The sequence below is a fragment of the Bemisia tabaci genome, chromosome 4, assembly GCF_918797505.1.
Source record: "Bemisia tabaci chromosome 4, PGI_BMITA_v3".
Lineage (NCBI taxonomy): Eukaryota > Metazoa > Arthropoda > Insecta > Hemiptera > Aleyrodidae > Bemisia > Bemisia tabaci.
The window spans coordinates 35404730-35425121 of record NC_092796.1 but is presented as its reverse complement, the minus strand read 5'-3'; the positions used below and the strand labels follow the sequence as shown (position 1 = coordinate 35425121).

General features: G+C 42.8%; 1 protein-coding gene across 2 annotated transcripts in view; it reads left to right on the top strand.

Moving 5' to 3' along the window:
• yki (Transcriptional coactivator yki) overlaps window positions 1-20392 on the top strand; it is a 107400-nt gene that overhangs the window by 66299 nt on the left and 20709 nt on the right. The window contains exon 4 of one of the 2 annotated variants that reach the window (XM_072299758.1): window positions 4326-4484. The exons of the other annotated variant lie outside the window; for it this stretch is intronic. Coding sequence (XP_072155859.1) covers window positions 4326-4484 — 159 coding nt within the window. The remainder of the gene's footprint in view (window positions 1-4325; window positions 4485-20392) is intronic. 2 annotated transcript variants of the gene reach the window in all.

Sequence of the window (20392 nt, the reverse complement as noted above, 5' to 3'; positions counted from 1 at the left end):
AAAAGTAAAGTCCCTTTATTCTGAGAGTCAAGACAACACCCCCTCATGGAGTCACAAACGGGAATAAAGATTACAGAAATTGAACGTTTTTCGTAATCTTTGATCGGCCCATTCTCAAATTCCTTTCTCCGTTCCTTCTCTCATTCCGTTTGTTCCTTGTTGAACCCGTTATTCCCCGGTCCATTCTACATTATAAGCTTTGCAATCGATGAAAATGCAATATTTATTCCAGTTTGTGACACTGTGAAGGCCTAAAATACGGGAACCAATTTGAAATGGATTCACATTGTCTTGACTCTCAGTATAAAGGGACTCTATATAAAAGTACTTCGTCCACCCCAATAGCGCGGTCACCCTCGCGTCGCGTGCTGTTAGTGGAACCGAAGCTTACGTAAGAACCTCGCCCAACCGTAAGTGCGCTCTTGATCCCAGACTGTTTTAAACCTACGTCACAAGCAAGTAGCCATCATTCGGAGGGTATATCCACTGACTCTTTCTTATGCTCCCGTGCCAAACAAGAGTGCAGTATGCGAGAAATGACAGTTAAGGCAAAAGCAATAATAAGTCATTACTTTTAATGTCTCGCAAAACAAGATGCATGCATGGTTTTGTCTTGCGCGAGTCTCTGAATCACTGGAATTGAATGATACTGACTGTGAGCACCTGTTCGCCGGGTCTATCATTCGGTTATATCATCATTTCGCCGGCCGAAGTTCTCCGCGTATTTTTATGCGACGACCCATTTACATGCGTCAATTAAAACCGAGAACAATGCTTTATGATTGACGATATAAATTCGAGTGTGTTGTGCAGTTTTCAAATCCGAACGGCGGGCGTTCCTCCGACATGTTTCCGTCGAAATCTTGAAAGTCGACTTTTTGGTCTAACTCGACAAAAATCATCGGACTGAAAATTTTGCCCTCGTGGACTAAGAGCCGGCATTGCCACGTCTGGTCAAATCTGCTCGCTATACGTAACAGTGGAAAAGCGTTTATAAATCCTCTCGTCAAAAAAAGAAACCGTTCTATCACCTCTTGTCGGTCACATCTATCCACTGGTTAAAATTGTACTCGTGTCCTGGAAAACATAGCGACAAAGCTATAGACAACGAAGAAAAAAGGGATATGGCGGGATCCTAATTGGTGGATTGTGGTTGCAATGGACAAAGGAGGTAGGCAATAGGCTATCTAACCGCAACCCTCTAGAGACCCTATGACCAGTCCATCATTTCCTCCCTTAGTCTGTAGGAACCACTCGTTTTAACCAATCGGATTGCTCCTTACTCTCTAAGTCTTCTTCGTCTATTAATTTCGACAACCAGCTCACTGTAGCTTGTGAGAGTTGAGGAGATCTAAGATTTAAACATGGCTTGGAGTCAGTGAATATTCTTGAAAATCAGCAACGCTCAAATTGGAGGTTCAGTCTGGGGACATCGATGCGTGTGTTTACTGTCGAACTTCCGAAAACTCCGAAAACAACAATCACCGGAACATACGGCTTCCCCCCATTTTTTGTCTTTAACGTGAAAATTGTACTGTTTTCACTGTTTTTGTAAAGGCTCAACGGTCAACACTCGCCGATGCCCCTAGACTGAACCTCCAGTTTGAGCGTCTGGAACGGGCAATTGTTTTTCCTCTTTTTAAATGCACGTAAAATAATCGATTCTCGGTGAGGCAGCTTGCTTCACCTGTAATCGATATTTTCAATGGATTTAAATGGACGAACAACAGTGTTGCCAACTTGCGAAATGGTCCCTGTTCGGAGACACGGTTTCGGTGCCCAGCGTCATGTCAGGTCAGTGTTCTCATCATGCTCTGCCGCGCGTCCCGCCGCACAGTGGATCGAGTCAATTGGAGAGGTCGGACAAAATTCGGAAACTTTAAACGCTTATAACTTCGTTTAGTCAAAACTTTGAGGTTCTAAAAGTGGTTTGATTGGTTTCCTCGTGAAATTGTCTTTTAGAAGCTCCCTTAATACTTAAAAGTGACAAAATAAACATCAAAATTTGCAGTTTTAGTCAAAATATTTGTCCGACCTCTCTAATGGACTCAATCCCTTGTGCGCCGGTTATCGCGGAAATGAAGCCGGAGCCGCACAGTGAATTGAGTCAATTAGAGAGGTCGGACAAATATTTTGACTAAAACTGCAAATTTTTGTGTTGCTTCCTCACATTTTACATTTCAAGGGGTGCGTGTAGAAGAAAATTTCACTTGGAAACTAATGGAATCTCTTTTAGAATCTCAAAAGTTTGTATGAACGGAGTTACAAACGTTTAAAGTTTCCAAATTTTGTCCGACCTCTCCTATTGACTTGATCCATTGTGCACCGGTTATCGCGAAAATGAAGCCCGGAGCCGCTCAAAGGATTGAGTCAATCAGAGCGGTTGGACATGAAATTTTTGACTGGAACTGCATTTTTTGGTGTTTACTTCGTCACATTTTACATTTCAAGGGGTGCGTTCAGAAACAAATTTCACTTGGAAACTATTGGATCACTTTTAGAACCTCAAAGTTTCGTATAAACGGAGTTACAAGCGTTTAAAGTTTCCAAATTTTGTCCGACCTCACCTATTAACTCGATCCACCGCGAGGCGCGGCCGGGCCTCAGAAGTCCAGGCGAGCGCACGTGAGTCCATTGTGAACATGAAGGTCATCTACCGGCCTTGAACTTTGCTAACTTCTGCGTCTCGCGTTCGAGTCAAATTCGCCTCACACTCCATTTCTTCGGACCATCGGCCGATCAGGGTTTCCGGCCGTCTGGAAGACCCGGAAAGTCAAGCGACCCGGAAAAGTCGGGGCATTTCGCCAGCAGGGTATTTATTTGGATTCAGCGTGAGGGTCAGTTGCGCTCGTCTCAGAAACGTGTTCACTGATGTGATTACTGATTTTATGATGCTTGATTCTTGACGATCAGCTAAAAATATTGAGATCCGTCCAAACAGCAACTTTCTACGGTCATTATAGAGCGACATATCGCGCTTTAGGAAATTCAGTCGATGACGTCATCCACCGCAGCAGTGACACCAGAGACAAAGTGACACCCTCGGTAATTTTGGAGGTTAGGTCATGGAGCTTTTAGGGCCCAAGAGGGCAGCCAACCTATGAACTTACATGGGTCAGTTGCGTTGGTCACAGAATAGTATTTGCTGAATGTTTGATGCTTGATTCTTGTAGATCAGCTAAAAATAATAAGCTCCGTCCAATCAGGAAGCTTTTCTTGTAAGGTCTAGTTTTTCTAATTCGTGGACTTAGTTTACGGGTGAAAAGCAAGTAGTCGTTCTCTGCGTAAACTTTGAGGAGACAACATGAAACGTAGTGCTTTTGTTTCAACCCGGTCGACAGTTCTTTTGCCGCTCTTTGCAACTATCTTGGGATAAAAAGGGTGCCAAGAATTTTTTTATCTTGTTTGTTGGCTCATGATTTCCAAGTTTCCCTCTCTCACTTCTACAAAGTTTTACATAATATAAAATCATTTATTTAATCATTTATTTTATTCATCTGTAAAATTCACAAGTCTTATTGTCATCTTGATTATATTGATTTATTTAATCGGATTGAAATCCCATTTTTTTTAGTATTATTTGTTTCGCCTCACTTTTATAAATGTCAAGGCAGATATGGTTTTTTCTGTTTTTCGAAATGGTGAAAATGTAGTTACGATTCTTTGGCCCGTAATTACCGGTGGCGATTCTTGAAATTCGGCAAAACTGATTTTCCTCCATATAAATGTGTGCAAAAAAATCGATTCTTGCTGCGGCAGCTGTCTCACCTAAAATCGATATTTTTAATACATTTCAATGGAAGAAACAGAATACTGCCAACTTAAAAAATCGCCACTGGTAACTGCAGTTATTACCGTTGATTCTGCACGTAGAGAAACCAGTCTCAGACGGATATCATTATTTGCTAATCTACCATGCTAAGGAAGAACGCCGTATGAACATTCGGGAGTTGCCAATTTTTCTTCGATAAAATGCTTCTTTTTAAGGAGAATTATGAATATTTTTCTTAGACATTTTCAGGAGCTTTAGGTGACATTGCAAAAAAAAATCATCTGAAAAATTGGGGGAAAAACATTCATAAGTTTCCCAGAAAATCTGTAATTTATCACAGTAAATTTGGCAACACCTGGAGGTTCATACGGCGTTTTTCCTTAGCACGGCAGTAATCTAGAGGATTCAACGATCAAAACACGATTCTTGAACCATCTCCCCTCGTAAGGATGAAAGAACCTCGCAAATATTCCTAGGAAGCTTGTTTTTTTATTGTTTGTTTTCACTGGATTGGCGTATTTCTGACGAGGATTTTCGGGGTTTGTCTGTGCAGGAGGCGTGGGAAAGAGTCCGGGGCCCCTTAGTCCAGCTACGAGTCCCGGCTCGCTGGGCCCCCTGCCCGAGGGCTGGGAGCAGGCCCTCACGCCCGAAGGCGAACAATACTTCATCAACCATCAGACCAGAACTACCTCTTGGTTCGACCCCAGGATACGTAAGTGCACTCCACGTCCTATTCTCCCCCGCCCCCCGCCCTCGACTAGTAATACGCACCGATGCCCCCTCGATGGACATTACCTGCTCATTGATTTTCAAGTTTTAAAACATGTGGATGACTAGATTCAGAATGTTTGGTCCAAACTGTAATGTCCGAAATGCAACGTCCAAAGACAGAAAGTCCAAAACTTTAGGTTCAAATTTTAGAGGTTCAAGTACGCATAAATCCATTTATGAAATGCGCTAATGCATCACGTGCAATTTAAATAATATTTACCACAAGTGTTTTTTTTTTTTTTTTTTTTTTTTTTTTTTTTTTTTTTTTTTTTTTTAGTTTGTTTGTAGCCAGAAAATATATATTTGAAAATTTTTAAGTCAGAGCAACCAAGGCATCTACTGCAAAGTTGTCGTGTGAAACCCATAGTTAAGAGAATGGACCAAACCGAACCTTTGCCGGACTTTTCATGGTTCTGAACTTTTTTGTAGGCCGGAAACATAGTTTTTTGGACGTTACTAGGTTGAACATTCGTGGTAATTGGACATACATTATTTTCTTTAAAATATAAAATTATGATATTAGAGCTTTCCTGCTTGTTGAAATTATTGGAATGTTATTCTCTTTTAGTCAACCATTGAGATTGAGAGTCATTCATTCCATAAGAATCGTCTTTCCAAACTTTGAAATATGGTTAGAAGTTCAGTTTTCAATTGACCATTAATATCGATTGAACCAACTGTCCTCTTCGGTAACACGATAGTTTGTCCATCGAGGAAGCATTTTCAGCATCCAAAGCGCCTCATCTCTTCTTCTATCCTAATACTAACATTTGTAGTTATTAAATATAACATTTCATTTGTAACGTCATTGCCTAGGTGAATCCGATTGGTTTTTGTGACGCAGTACTCCATTTGTTTACCTTCTTCCTCTTTTCGTATAGTGACCCTTAACGCAAACCCAGAACCCTTAGTTTTTTGCACCCCTTGACTTTAATTTCTGCATGTGTTGTTGGTCTTGAGCCTACTTCCCGCAAGTGTTCAAAATGTGTGATAAAATTAGATCTTCGCAATATTTTCAAAACGCCTAACCATCCAGACTCATTCATCATATCTTATTGCCCGGATCTCTCTCATGACCGGAAGAAAGTGTCGTTTACTGCGCTCAACATAGAATGAAAGGGATTATTTAAATCAAAGGGGAAGGAAGAGGAAGAACGAGAAAAAACGTAGAAGTTTGCAGCGCACTGCAGAACCTCGGTAGAATTAAAGGCACCATAAATTCGGCGGCTCGGTCGATAAATCTAAGTTTTAGGCGCGGCAGAGGAAATCCGTAATCCCGAAGCGCTCGTACCACAGAAAAATGTGTTATGAGCACTTGAACGTTGTCAAATTTGTCCTGGTAAAACACATATCTTGCGGTAAACGTATGTTTATGAAAGGGTGTGTCCCATTAAGGAGAGTATTTTGGCCCTAACTTTGGTCGAAAATTGAGACAGCTTAGAATAATGTCGTGTATGGTCAAATTGACTCTTATTCATCTACTCTGTCAGAACTTGTCCTATTTTGAGGTGTTTTTGAAAGGTTTTTGCCTGATTTACCAGCGCAAAGTAGTGAGGTTTTGCAGTTTTCTCGAATAATTGCTCATTTTCGGTCCTAAATTAGATTGTTACTCTTTAGTACACCCATTACATCATATTTAAAGGAGAAAGTGGTAGTCGCTTGTGCTCATACATGAACAGTCTAATTTAGGACCGAAAATGAGCAATTATTCGAGAAAACTGCAAAACTTCACTACTTTGCGCTGGTAAATCAGGTGAAAACCCTTCAAAAACACCTCAAAATAGGACAAATTCTGACAGGGTAGATGATTAAGAGCCAATTTGACCATACATGACATTATTCTAAGCTGTTTCAATTTTCGACCAAAGTTAGGGCCAAAATACCCTCCTTAATGAAACACTTCCTTTTTAGGTAGTTTCAGGGAAAATTTCCACTTTTTACCCATTGTCAAGCGTAACCAAAAATTTTCAGGATCAATGTTCGCATCATTCCCAAAGAGATATCCTACAGGGAGAAAACCAGAATATATCAAACGTTTTCTAATTTCACCCCGCGATTCATTCAGAATACATTTTGCAATAAGGAACTACTATCTCTGGCTCCTCTGTAAAAGCACCTTTCTGCACAGGAAAACCAATGGCATATATGTTGTTCCTAAAATGAGCCAGAAATAGTGGTTCCTTATTGCAAATTGTAGTCCAATTTTCCGTCCAAAAACATGAAGTTCGAGTAACGTAAGTAACGATAAAGGGATTACATTTTGCACTAAGGAACCACTATCCCTGGCTCTTCTGTAAAGCTCATTTCTGTATAGAGAAACCAATGGCATATACGTTGTTTCTGAGACAAGTCAGAAATAGTGGTTCCTGCACTGGAAAAAAAAACACATTGGATATAGAGTCCAGACTCTTAAAAACATCGACAAGAAAAAATACTCTTGATTCAATCAGATTTAAGCTTAAATCAAGAACCAAGCCTCTTAATTTGAGCGGATTTCCTCTTGATTTAAGCTTAAATCTGATTGAATCAAGAGTCCTTTTTCTTGTTAATGTTTTCAAGAGTCTGGACTCTAGATCCAATGTGTTTTTTTCTTTTCCCGTGTGATTGTAGAAAATGGTCCAAATACAGGTAGGCTGATTCTGGTGGAATTAGTCCATGTGAAGGCTCTTATGGGTTTGGACGTTAGCGTGCGGTGGGTTTCTGGGCGAAATACGGAAAAAATAAGAGGCGCCCTCCAAAAATAGCCGAGGAGTCGTCACTCCCGTCTGCGCCGGGCCGAAAATAAATCCGCGAGCTCGCAAATTCCGCCCCAGGGCATTCCCTAGCGTTGAGTGAATGGACGCGACTACGTCATCACCGCGATACATCGATGCATCGATTCGTCCAAGCCAGGTTTGTCGCAACTAATTGTAAGTGTTGCCGTGGCGCACTCACAAAAACTTCGCCTTTTTCGATTCGAATGTAGCGTGTTTCCAATTTTTTTTTCGCTCACTTCTTAAGTTTATTTGGCTTCTATTCCTATTTATTTAGTAACTTAGTGATCTAGGAATCTACAGCCATCCATAGACATGAGTTTTTACCATAGAGATTATTTTATTGTTAGTAGACGCATCATCATCTTTTGTATTAGGGTTAATGAGGGTAAACAACTTTGCTGCGGTGAAACTAAATTTTCATTTTTCCTGAGTTGGACAGTTTTCGAAGCTAGAAACTCATTAATGGGCAGACCCAGAAGAAACAGAGAGCGCTGTTTAAAAGGGTTAATTTACAACAGAGCCTTTCTAAATTCTCATTTTCCCCCCTATCCGTGCGTTAAAGTCACTTGCAAGGTCTTGCCAAAGATTCACTAAGCTATTGAAACCAATCCTTGTATAATATTATTAATATTAATCACAACCGATGTAATTGCTCTCTCTGTCTTCCGTTTCATGTCCACAGATTGAAAGTCAAAACATTGGTCTGGCGTGCTTTGAGCTTTGAAATTGTTTTATGTCAATCGACAGTGAGATTTTTTATTGTCGTTAAATAAACCGTCGCATAGCACTAGAAACACTTCAGTCGTGTCGCTCCAAACTGCCATTCGCTCCGAGCAGTGGTGTGGCGTGATTTGCGGTATATCGATTGACTTGCCTTTTAAACCTATGAAAAAGGATCGATAAACAGGGTATTCGCAACGAACGCCATAATAATCGATTGTATGCCATAACTTCACACTGGGAATATCGATAATCGACCATTCACGCCGCTCCACTGGCCCCGAGCCGTTTAATGATTGTGATTGTACTTACCGCATCTTGCTCCAAGAAAAATGCAAGTATGTATGTATGAGCCGCTTTTACGGCGCGCTTGGGCGCTCTGCGACGCCTATTCTCCACAGGAATCTGTCCTGGTAGAGACCCTCCGGAAGCTGGCATCTCTCCATCTCTTCATGGATGCCCTCTACCCACCGTTTGGCTGGACGCCCTCTCCGTCGCCTACCTGGGGGGACCCACTCCAACACCTTCTTCGGCAACCTGGTATCAGCCATTCTCTGCACATGCCCTGTTGCAAAATGCAAGTTTCCCTTTAAATATCAGTGTCTCAAAGTTGAATCGTCGCGACATATCAGTGAAAAAAGGCCATCTCAGGAAATTCAAAAGAAAGTAAAAAGTCGTCTTTATGGTGTCTCAAGGGGAGGGGAGTAAAAATTCGACCAAAATGTAACTGAATATGAAACATGAATGTAATGGGCCCAAAACTATGATTCCCGAGATTGAATTCAGTCTCATGTTCTTGAATGCTTACTTTTATCACCATGAAACATTGTTCGCACTGCGTCGTAGGCTATAAGTCAGCCACTCCATTATTGCTTGTTGTCACTCCTCTCTTTTATCAAATTTCTTATCAGTTCGCATTGAGCCCATGTAGAACAATGTGAAGTGGGTATGACTCACACTTTCATAGGTGTCCGACATAATGCGGAAAAATGAAGGAACGGTGATTATTCACTTGAACGGTCGATTATTCGACAGTGAATGTGATTTGAATGAATCAATTACATTAATTGCAACATCTGAAAGTTCGTACTCGAGTATTTGTTTTCTTAGCTTTAACATCTGGAAAACAAATCTGGTTTCGATTGATCATGTATTGTAGTAACATTCATTGCATTCACTGGGAAGTAGGTAGATTCAAATCAATTAGGAGATAGGGGAGACAGTGGCGACTCTCTGAAGTTGGCAATACTGTTTTTCCTCTATTTAAATTTATGTAAAACAATCGATTCTTAGTGAGGCAGACATTTTTGATGGATCGAATCGGTAGATATTTTTAATGGATTTAAATGGAGGAAAAACAGTGTTGCCAACTTGCAAAATCGCCATCGGATAGGGCCGGGGTGAGGAACTACAGCATTGCTCCAGTGCTAAAGAAGAACGCCGTATGAACATTCGAGAATTGCCAAATTTCCCTCAATAAAATGATTATTTTTAAGGAGAGATATTAATATTTTCCCATGAAATTTTCAGACACTTCAAATCAAATTACAAACAAAATTATCTGAGAAAATATTCACAAATTCTCCTGGACACTAGTGCTTTTCCAAAGGGAATTTGCGGCAACGCCCTTTCAAATAAAGGCGACAATTCGACAGTATGCAATTGTTTTTGCACGAGAAATTGATCCAAATAAAATTTCGAAAATCGCGGAAGCAAAATCGCAAAAGCGGAGGGCGTCAAAGGGAAGATTCCCCTCTCGCCCCTAGCTCCGCCCATGCTGACGTCACACTATAATTTTAACATCTCGCTCTCGTCGACGGAGTGAGAAGTTGAAAGCTCAAAGCGAGGATCATAGGTCACTCAGTATAAACTTTCGTACGTACGAGCGGTTGAGCCAAATCATTTTTTTAATATAACGGCCGCACGGGGGGATTTTTGATGGGCCCTTTCACCGGTGCCGTTGCGTGTCGCAGGCGAGAATCGAGAGTGAACCGCTGGAGGGGGGGGGGGGGCCTTCGTCTTTGACTTCTCGTATTTGATCGGTGGGTGGTTGTCGCAATCGGTTACACGGCCGTTGTATAATACATTTATCGAGAGTTTGGTAACTGATAATTTCATCTCTTATTGGTTCAGACATCCTTGAAGTTTTTCCTGGTGATGTATTTGGGAAACTGGAAAAGTCGGGGAGTTTTTTCCAACCCTGAAAAGTTAGGAAATTTCGCCACGGGATCCTGAGATCTTTGCTCCCAGTCGAAACATCACATGTTATCCTTGGTTCAGACATCCTTGAAGTTTTTACTGGGTGATGAATTGGGGAAACTGGAAAAGTCGGGGAGTTTTTCCCAACCTTGAAAAGTTAGGAAAGAGCTTGATGCAAAAACGGCTTTTTTCGCCCCCCCTCTGGAAGTTCTTCAGACTTTGTCTATTGATTACTCATACTTGAGCGCTTCTTTTTCCAAATTTTCAGACCCCCAAAAAATTTTGGGGGGGAGCAGGGAGGGGTGGAAGTCAAAACCTGTGAACCTCGATATCTCTTGAACAAAGAAAGATATCGAGGTCCGGTTTGGACGAAAAATCGTCTAAAATTGCATACTTTAAGATTCTAAAGGTCGAAATCCCGATATCACATTTTTAAGTCAACATACGTGCTTTTTTTCCAGTTTTTAGGTGTAGAAAATTTCTTTTAAACGAAAATTTACAAAGATCTCAATTTTTTATTTGAACCAAAACCAGTTTTTTAAATTGTTCGTCTTTTTCCGCATCCAACGAGTGGTCCATTAAGCTAGGGAACAAACGGTTCCGGAGTTATGATCGATTGAAGTTTCCGCTCAACGCGCGCCGACCGATTTTCGCGCGCAAAAAAGTCGGATTTGACTGTTATTAGATCAGATTGAATGTTCAAACTGAGCAAAATGCTTTATTAGGGACTCTTGAGGGTCGCTGAGTTCAGAAATTACCGATACTTCCAAAAAATTCACGTTTTTAAAATTACAGCTCCGCAGCGCTATTTTAGAGGCCCACTGAGCGCCGACCGCCGCTCAGTGGTCCTGTCCGAAGCTGCAATTTTAAAAAACGTGAATTTTTTGGAAGTATCGGTAATTTCTGAACTCAGCGACCCTCAAGAGTCCCTAATAAAGCATTTTGCTCAGTTTGAACATTCAATCTGATCTAATAACAGTCAAATCCGACTTTTTTGCGCGCGAAAATCGGTCGGCGCGCGTTGAGCGGAAACTTCAATCGATCATAACTCCGGAACCGTTTGGTTCCCCAGCTTAATGGACAGCTCGTTGGATGCGGAAAAAGACGAACAATTTAAAAAACGGTTTTGGTTCAAATAAAAAATTGAGATCTTTGTAAATTTTTCGTTTAAAAGAAATTTTCTACACCTAAAAACTGGAAAAAAGCACGTATGTTGACTTAAAAATGTGATATCGGGATTTCGACCTTTAGAATCTTAAAGTATGCAATTTTAGACGATTTTTCGTCCAAACCGGACCTCGATATTTTTCTTTGTTCAAGAGATATCAAGGTTCACAGGTTTTGACTTCCACCCCTCCCTGCTCCCCCCCAAAATTTTTTGGGGGTCTGAAAATTTGGAAAAAGAAGCGCTCAAATATGAGTAATCAATAGACAAAGTCTGAAGAACTTCCAGAGGGGGGGCGAAAAAAGCCGTTTTTGCATCAAGCTCTTTCGCCACGGGATCTTGAGATCTTTGCTCCTAGCCGAAACATCACATGTCTCCGATTTCCATAGGTTTGACGCTTAACATTTCGCGTGGAAGGATTTTTTATGCGATATTGTGCCTATAAAAAAGTCAGTTGCGCGACGTGAATGGTCGATTTTCGATCCGTCCCCTTTTGAATCTGTGGCTAAGAATCGCGACTATCAAGGTTTTTGTTGTGAACACCCTGTTTCTCGATCCTTTTACATGGGTTTAAATGACAGATCAATCCATAGTATATTGCAAAGCACGCCTCGCCACTGCGAAAAGTATCCTTCTGTGTCCATTCTCTCGCTGTCAACATAATCCAGATGAACAGGAAATTTGGTGCCCCCCCCCCCCCCCCCTCCCCTCCACAGATCGATCAAGGGAGGGAAGAAGAAAAAGAAAATAGAGGCAGAAAGGGATTGAGAAGCCAAAGAGGAAGAGGAAGAAGAATAAACGTAGACATAAGTACAAGAAATAAGAGAATCTGTGTAAGGAGAGTAAGATTATGTCAAAACAGAATAAACTCCTTCATTTTGGGAGAACGCAACCAGGACGTCCGTGAAGCTTGAATAGTTGTATGCAGGCGCCGTTCGCGCATCTATTGCGTTTTCGGCCGAAGGACCATGTACAACCAGAATACCTGTTAAAAGAGCATGGATTTGTCAAAACATGGAGCTCTAATGACTCAAAAAGGCTGCCAACCTTCCAGTGGCGTGGCGTGCTTTGCGATATATCGATTAATCTGCCATTTAAACCTATGGAAAAGAATCGATAAACGTGAAAAGAATCGAAAATCGATAAAAGGTGTTCGCAACGATCACCTTGATGATCGATTCTTTATCACAGATTCAAATGGGGAAAAATCGATGATCGATCATTCTCGCTTTGCCACTGCAACCTTCGTACACGAAAAACGATTGAAGAATTCCGCTGCTAATCTTCTGATTCCGATATCAAACCATGATGGCCAATGAGGTCATAAATGAGCTTTCTTTTGCAAAAACGAGTACATTCTTGCAAACCAGGAAGTCTACCGCCAGTAAAAACCATTAAATATTTATAAATTCGATGGTATCAGTAAAAGTCAGGAAAATCGGCCATGGATCAGCCGAATTTTTCAAAGCGCGACATCTCGGTAACGGAGAAAGTTGCTGTTCGGACGGATCTTATTATTCTTAGCTGATCTACAAGAATCTACCACCGAAATACGATTCTCAGACCAGCAAAATCATCCCATTTAAGTTCATGGTTCTGCCCTTTTGAGACCCATAAGCTCCATGACCTAACCTCCAAAATTACCGACATGCCCGTATTCTGAAATTCGAGAAGTGCCGGCGCCCCCGACGAGTGGTCACTTCTTGTACCCCTTGGCCTGGTGACTCGAGTGCTGGTGTGGAGCAGCACGTCAGTGGCGCGCGGACGGCGGTGACGATGAGAAATCAGGAATCAGGAATCAGGAGGCAGGGGGCGCACGGCTGCCGATGCTGATTATTACTCAAACGAATTGCTCAACGTGGAACGGCTTACGCCGACCTAGGCGAACCCGCCAACCATCCATCCATGCGCCCAGCCACACTGCCACAACGCCGCGCAGTGGATCGAGTCAATTAGAAACGTCGGCCATGAAATGTTTGACAAAAACTGCAAATTTTGATGTTTATTTCGTCACATTTTAAAACTTCAAGGGGTGCTTTTGGCAGAAAATTTCACCACACAACTACTTGAACCATTTTTAGAACCTCTAAGTTTTGTATAAACGGGGTTACAAGCGCGTTTAAAGTTTCCAAATTTTGTCCGACCTCTCCTATTGACTCGATTCCACCTTGCGCCGCCGAGACGCGCTTGCGTCTATTCGCTCGTGTCTCCCCTGCGGCTTTGCTCCCTACTTCGACCCCTTGCCCCCCCCCCCCCCCCCCCCCCGTACAACAAAGGGCGAAAGTGAGTTTGATCCGTTGGCTTAAGGTGGATCCTCAGCTACGATCGATCTATGTCTAATAGACCTGTGGTACCCGTTTTTAGTGTATTTTCCGAAGGAAATACACTTTTTTTTTTTTTTTTTTTTTTTTTTTTTTTTTTTTTTAATTAAATTCATTTTTGAAAGTGCGGATTGAACTGTATGAGCTTGGGATCAGTTCAATGAGTTGAGCTTAGGAAGTTTCCCGATTTTTTTAAACCTTACATGACCAGGGCAGGATTAAGGGGGTGGCCACATGGGCCGCGGCCTATGGCGGCAAATTTTGCAATTTTTTCAATGTAGGTATAAAGAAAATTGGTTTTAGAAAAAAAAAATTACAAACGAAAAAAGGCGACAAAATCTCTCACTTCCTGAGAGTACAGTAATAGCTAATTTTGTCGTCTTTCGGTGATACAAGTGACAGCACCTTTAATTAGTCGAGTTAAGAGAGAAACCAAACACGCAATTTGGCCTGGAACGGTGCGACTTGAAGAGAAATGATGACGAGGACTTGAGATGAAAAGGAGAAGCCTCGGCACGGCGATCGATCGGCATGTAACACATATTAGCGCCTACAAGACTGCACGAATACTTCACGCATTGCATCAAACACAGTGCGGTCACTGCGGTCAGCGTGGAAAGGATAGCGCCTGCAAGACTGCATGAATACTTCACGCATTGCGTCAAACACAGTGCGGTCAGCGTGAAACGCATAGCGCCTACTGCGTGAATACTTCACGCATTGCGTCCAACACGGTGCAGTCAGCGCGGCGCGGCGGAAGTTAAAATCATTAAACCACTTTTATGTTTGTTCTTTCATAATTTATTCGCTCATTTCTTATGAATGGAAGGCCTTGTCTACAAAGAGATAGGTTTACCAAACTTAAATTTCGCGCAAAGTTCCGTGAACTTTTGCTTGAAATGTTGACAGGGCTTTCCTAAAAAATGTGTCCAACACGAGTAAACGCGTCTTATGCACCCCTCCACCGCTGGCACGTTCACTTGATGGTTTTTATTGATGTTTCAAAACGAATGAGAAGGAGGCGGCAAGATACAGGCGGCCCATGGGCGGCAAGTAGGTAAATCCGGCCCTGTATATGACGAAGCAACCCCGTTTTAAAAATGCCACACATTTTGGAGTCAAGGGAAAGCAAAAATGGTAAGAGAATTCGAAGATGAAGAAAGTATGGCAACCCTGTATCATTTTCCATGACCCCTATCTGCAGGGTGATTCAAAAGTCCCGCACCACCAGCATTTCGCACCACCCTGTAACTTTTCAAACAGATGGAGATAGAGACTGGAAATTTGGTGAGTGTTCCCGGTTGAAAGAAAAAGCTTTCAAAACGCCTCGAGCATAACTTAAATGGGATCCCTCTGAAAAGGCTCAAGAGCCCTATTGGGGTGGTGCGAGACTCTTGGATCACCATGTATGATCCCACCACCTCGGGCTGTAGTAGAAAGGGCCAGGGGGCGCTGGCACTCTCCCCCCTCCCCTCCTTCGGCAAATTTAAGCCGCGGTGGGGGCCAGGGCAGGTTAGGTCTGGGTGCAGGTCTGCGGTGGGTCCGGAGTGAAGGTACCGCTGTTGCCAGTTTGGGCGATAAGCGTCCCATCTCGGATATCCAGGCATGCTTTTAGTCGCGGACGATCCGGCAAGCGTGGTGGGGGGTCGCGGGTAAGTGAATGGGCAGAACGGCCGCCCCGCCGTATGCCGCTCGTAAACGGTTACGTGTTTACGTCACGGCTCGACCCCTGTCTTCGTCCGTCGTGCAGAGTCGCCAGATTGTGCTGAGAAAGCAGCACTTTTCCTCCATTTAAACCCGTGTAAAATATGCATGTGATAATGCACGATTTGGCAACCTCGCCGTTGTGTTCCCGTGTTTACGTCCACGTTTCCGGCCCAGGCACCGTGCCCTACACCAGCATCGACGTCGCTTCCTCCGACGACGTCGATCTTCGGGCGCACCGCTGTTAGGGAACCTGTAGAAGGTTTGTATTGCCATGCTTGAGCTGCTCTCTGATTGGTTCATCAGTTTTAGGCTCGGTGCCGGAGACCGCGGAAAACCGCACGGAGAAAAAAAACTCGTGCGTGGGACCCGAAGTTCAGGTCATATGGATCTCTGAAGTTTTCAGATTGACCATCAGAACACTTTAGGTCTAGCTGCCGAAGTTCGGATTATACATCTGAAACTTCAGTTCTTACATCTGAAGTACTTCGGTTCTCACATCCGAAGTACTTCGGTTCTCACATCCGAAGTACTTCAGATGTAAGAACTGAAGTTTTATATGTATGATCCGAACTTCGGCAGCTAGACCTAAAGTGTTAAGATGCTCAATCTGAAAACTTCAGAGATCCATATGACCTAAACTTCGGGTCCCACGCACGAGTTTTTTTTCTCCGTGCGGGATTCATCAGGAAATGTAAAGTTTCAGGAAAAATTTAGGGATCCGTTCCAAAAATCGGGAACCTCCTCCAGGGCCGGACTAGTGCTCAGGGGCCCGGGATACTAGTGGGTAAAGGGGCCCGCACATTATTGGGGGTCGCATACTCTCTAAATTGAAGGCGGTTCACGTCTCCCGAAGAACGAAGGGTCTATACGGCCATGACCTTATGCCCCCGAAATGGAGATGTTGCATGTGTGAGGAATTTGCGATTTGACTATTAATTCTAATGTAAAAGTTCGCGAGAAACACGATGATGCCACTGGTTTTCTCTAAAAACAACTCCCAAGCTGAAAAAGGCTCTCAAGTCGAGGCCAAAATAGAGGGGATATCCCACGCTATCCTGAGAGTCCGCGTCTACATAAAGACAAAGTCTCCATGCAAAGATAGGGAGCAAGTACATTGACAGGGCTGCCACTTTATTCGGGGACTCTAAAACTGAAAACACGGCAACTCTGCTAATGTATTTGCTCCCTATTTTTGCATGGAGAGTTTGCCTTGATGTAGAGGCGGACTCTCAGGATAGCGTCGGATATCCCCTCTATTTTGGCCTCGACTTGAGAGCTTTTTTTGAGCTTGGAAGATGATTTCAGAGAAAACAAGTGGCACCATCGTGTTTCTCGCAAACTTTTACATAAGAATCAATTGTCAAATCGCAAATTCCTCCTACATGCAACATCTCCATTAGTGCGGCGTCCCTTAAGGTCCAGTCACACGATCAAATTGAGCCATCAAATCGGGCCTCTCATTGGTCACATCCTCACCTCAGGTCTTTTTCCAACAATCAGAGCTTCAGTTTGATGGCTCAATTTGATCGTGTAACTGAACCTTTAAATACATTGTCTCCGAACCCATTTTGCACAAGAATGTGACGTAGTTCCTCTTCGATGATTCTTCGATGTTTCGTTGATTCAGATGGAACGACTTGGCTGAATTTAAACCAATTCCTCTGAAAGTAACCATTGGTTTGCAGAGTGAATCTACCCATGAGTGAGTGAACGGTCCCACTTGAGGGAACCTTGTCCCCGCAAGTCGAGTGCGAGGCGAGCAGCTCAACGAACCGGGCGGCGGTAGCCCCGACCATGCGATTGCTGGCGAGCTTTAAATCTTTGAAAGTGACGTCACTTTTTCATAATTGCCTCCATTATTTCTGATTAACGACTCTTTCATCTCGGCCAAGTCTTGAAGCGCGCGCCAGCCAGCGTGGCTCGGAGTCTTGCAGCCACTCGCTGGGGCCCGCCGCTGTACAGGGTGTTCCCGACAGCGTAGCGCCATGAAACGAAAGGGGGAAAGGCCAGGGTGGCAAAGTTTCATGAAAAATAAAAGCTTGAAATTTCCATTGGCGGATCCAGCGAATTGCCAGCATTGTCTTTTCACCATTAAAACCTATGGAAATGTATCGATTCTTAGAGGGGCCAGGTGTTCCGTCAATAATCGATTATTTAGCATAGCTTTGAATGGAGGAAATCCAGTATTGCCAAATTGCTGGATTCGCCTCCGGAAATTTCTCGTGAAATATTTCATGAAATTTCAGATATTTATGAAAGATATTAAGAAATACCGGCTCCTTTTCATGTTTCGTAAAATGTAAAAATTGTGATTTTCCTCTGTTTTTGTGTGTGTGTGTGTTTGAGTGCGGGTTGCATACTGTAGTCCCTGAAAAATATGAAATATTTCACAGCCTCGTGAAATTTCATGCAATATTTCACAGAAATTTCCAGTCTTTCATTTTTTTCTTACGTTTCATGCCATCCTGGAAAAGGGCTCCCTCCTAATGCTGCCGTGTAAGGGAGAACGTCGTGTGAACATTCGAGAGTTGCCAAATTTCCCTTGATGAACCATGCATTAATGACGAAATTAATGCGTATGTTTCCTTAAAATTTTCAGATGTTTTAGAGTAGATTGCGTACAAAATTGTCGGAAAATTTTGGAGGAAAATTTACAACATTTTCCCAGTAAATTCGGTTTCCATCGAAGAAAATTTGGCAACGTCTGGAGGCTCATGCGGCTCTCTTCTTTAGTACGGCAGAATGGATCAGCTGCGCTAATCGCGGAATCGCGTCTTGATGGCTCAAGCTTATAGATTAGGGGAAAATCACAAAATGCGCTCAAATGCCTCTTTTCTACTTTCAATATTAAGGGAAATACCACCCCTAGAACGTCATTATGACGTCATCTATCACCCTCGAGGTTTCTGCAGTCTTGGATTCGTCAATTGGACTTCATTTTGCAATTAGGAACAACAATTTCCGGCTTAGTTGTAACAACACATGTGTCCACAGCTAATGGTACTTACGTTATTTTTAAACTGAGCCAGAAATTTTAGTGCCTTAATGCAAAATTTAGTCCAACTTGCGACTGGTTACATTTGCACTGATTGCTCGATTTTTAACACGGGTGAAACCAAGATAGATAGTGGATTTCCGTCAAAATTGGACGTGGAACTTACTCTTCGGACAGATCTCGGTCACACACAAAAATTCGACATTAGGGTTTTTAGCCCTGATCTCACTGTAAAATAAAGGGATTTTTTTCTGCTTCATCCATTTTTTTTGGCTTCAGATCTCGTTACTTAAGAACACTCTGTAAGCAGCGCAGCGTTGGCCTAGATGATGCATCGAAATCAGGCGATAAATTCTATCAATACTCAGTCAATGGTAGTCAGAACGAATAAATCAGTTACACGTAAGATTTGCTGCGTTGCCACGTGTTGAATTTTTATCGTCACTTTTTCCCCCTGGCAAAGTGCTAAGCGCCAATGAGATTTGAGGAATTTTGAGAATAGAAGTGATCATCGACGAGATCGCCACAATTTTGCGCTGCTACATAAATTGTATCTTACAGAAGCAATAACCATCGTGATCTATGAATTTATGTCAGAAACTGAGCCATAACGTATAGCAGCATCGTAATACTTAGGAAAATGACATCCTATTTGAAAGACCATTTTTAAAAAGAGCTCAGGTCAATCGGCCATTTTTGAGGGACCTTTCAGCTTTGACGCAAAGCACAGTGATGAAGCTGAAATATTTTCATCAAATCCTAATTATCTCATATTTTTACATCGATAGACGCAAGAATTTTTGAAATTATATTTTATCTGTATGCTGCAGAAAAAATTGCAAATAAAAAATGCGAAAATTCGACGAATTCATGAGAAAGGGCACATGCCCAAGAATATGTGCTACTCACCCTCCAGCGGCTTATAGTGGACCTTGCAGTGGGCATATACTCTCTTTGAAGGCGCACCACCCACCGTGTGAGGAACCCACCGAAAACTACTTTTTCGCCTCCGTCTGATACATTTGCGCGATCTGGCATTGCGGTAGATAGAGCTTGCTTGCTACCAAGATTTATGGAAATTCCTCCCCCCTCCTTCCCCCTGCCCTCCGAAGCCGACGTCTCGTCAGTAGATCAATCATAGCGTCCGTCACTCCTGCCTCGGTGCGTAATGCGCCATTAACAAGGGAAATAAGCGATTGATTGATAAACTCCTCGACGTCGAACGCATGCGCAATGCGGGCACAGCCCGTCAAATCCACCGGGCCTTGCACTGGGCTTCCAAAAAATATCCACAATGGACCATTCGGACCGATTTGTCCGATTGTGAACTGGAGGGGGGGGGGGGGGGGAGGCTGCCTCTGTAAGACATGAGGGATTTAGCGAAATAATTGCTAGGCACTTTTTTCATCTTTGAACTTTCATTTCAGTCAATTTTTGATGAGGACAGCTCAAAATTGCTACTGAGACGACTCAATGTTTCAACATTTCCTCGAAGAGCCTCTTCAAAACCCTCTTTTTAAAACTAGGAAAGTACCCTTCGAACTCCCATTGTAAGCTGAGAACATCGTCAAGACCCACCCCTCAACGGGTCGCCTTTCATGTGCCTCCCAAAGCTTCCGTGATGAGGTGCCTGGTGCCTTTATGAACCCCCTCACAAAAAATGCTTGCTTCCATGCCATGAAATTCTGTGTAATTAGTTTTCCTTTACCGATAGGTGCTTTTATGGACCCGCCAGATATAGTTGTTCCTTAGTGCAGAATGCAGGTCATTTACGTCCCCCTCGTCGAAGGGACCATGATTCGCGAGAGCAACACTGCCATGTTAGGCAAAAACGTCGTATGCATTCGAATGTTGCCTAAGTTCCTCTCAAAAATATTTGTTATTGGAGAAAGGCATAAATAGTTTTTCTTGAAATTTTCAGACTTTTTAGATCAAATCGCGTACGGAACCCTCTGAAAAACCGGAAGAGAAATTTTCACAAGTTTT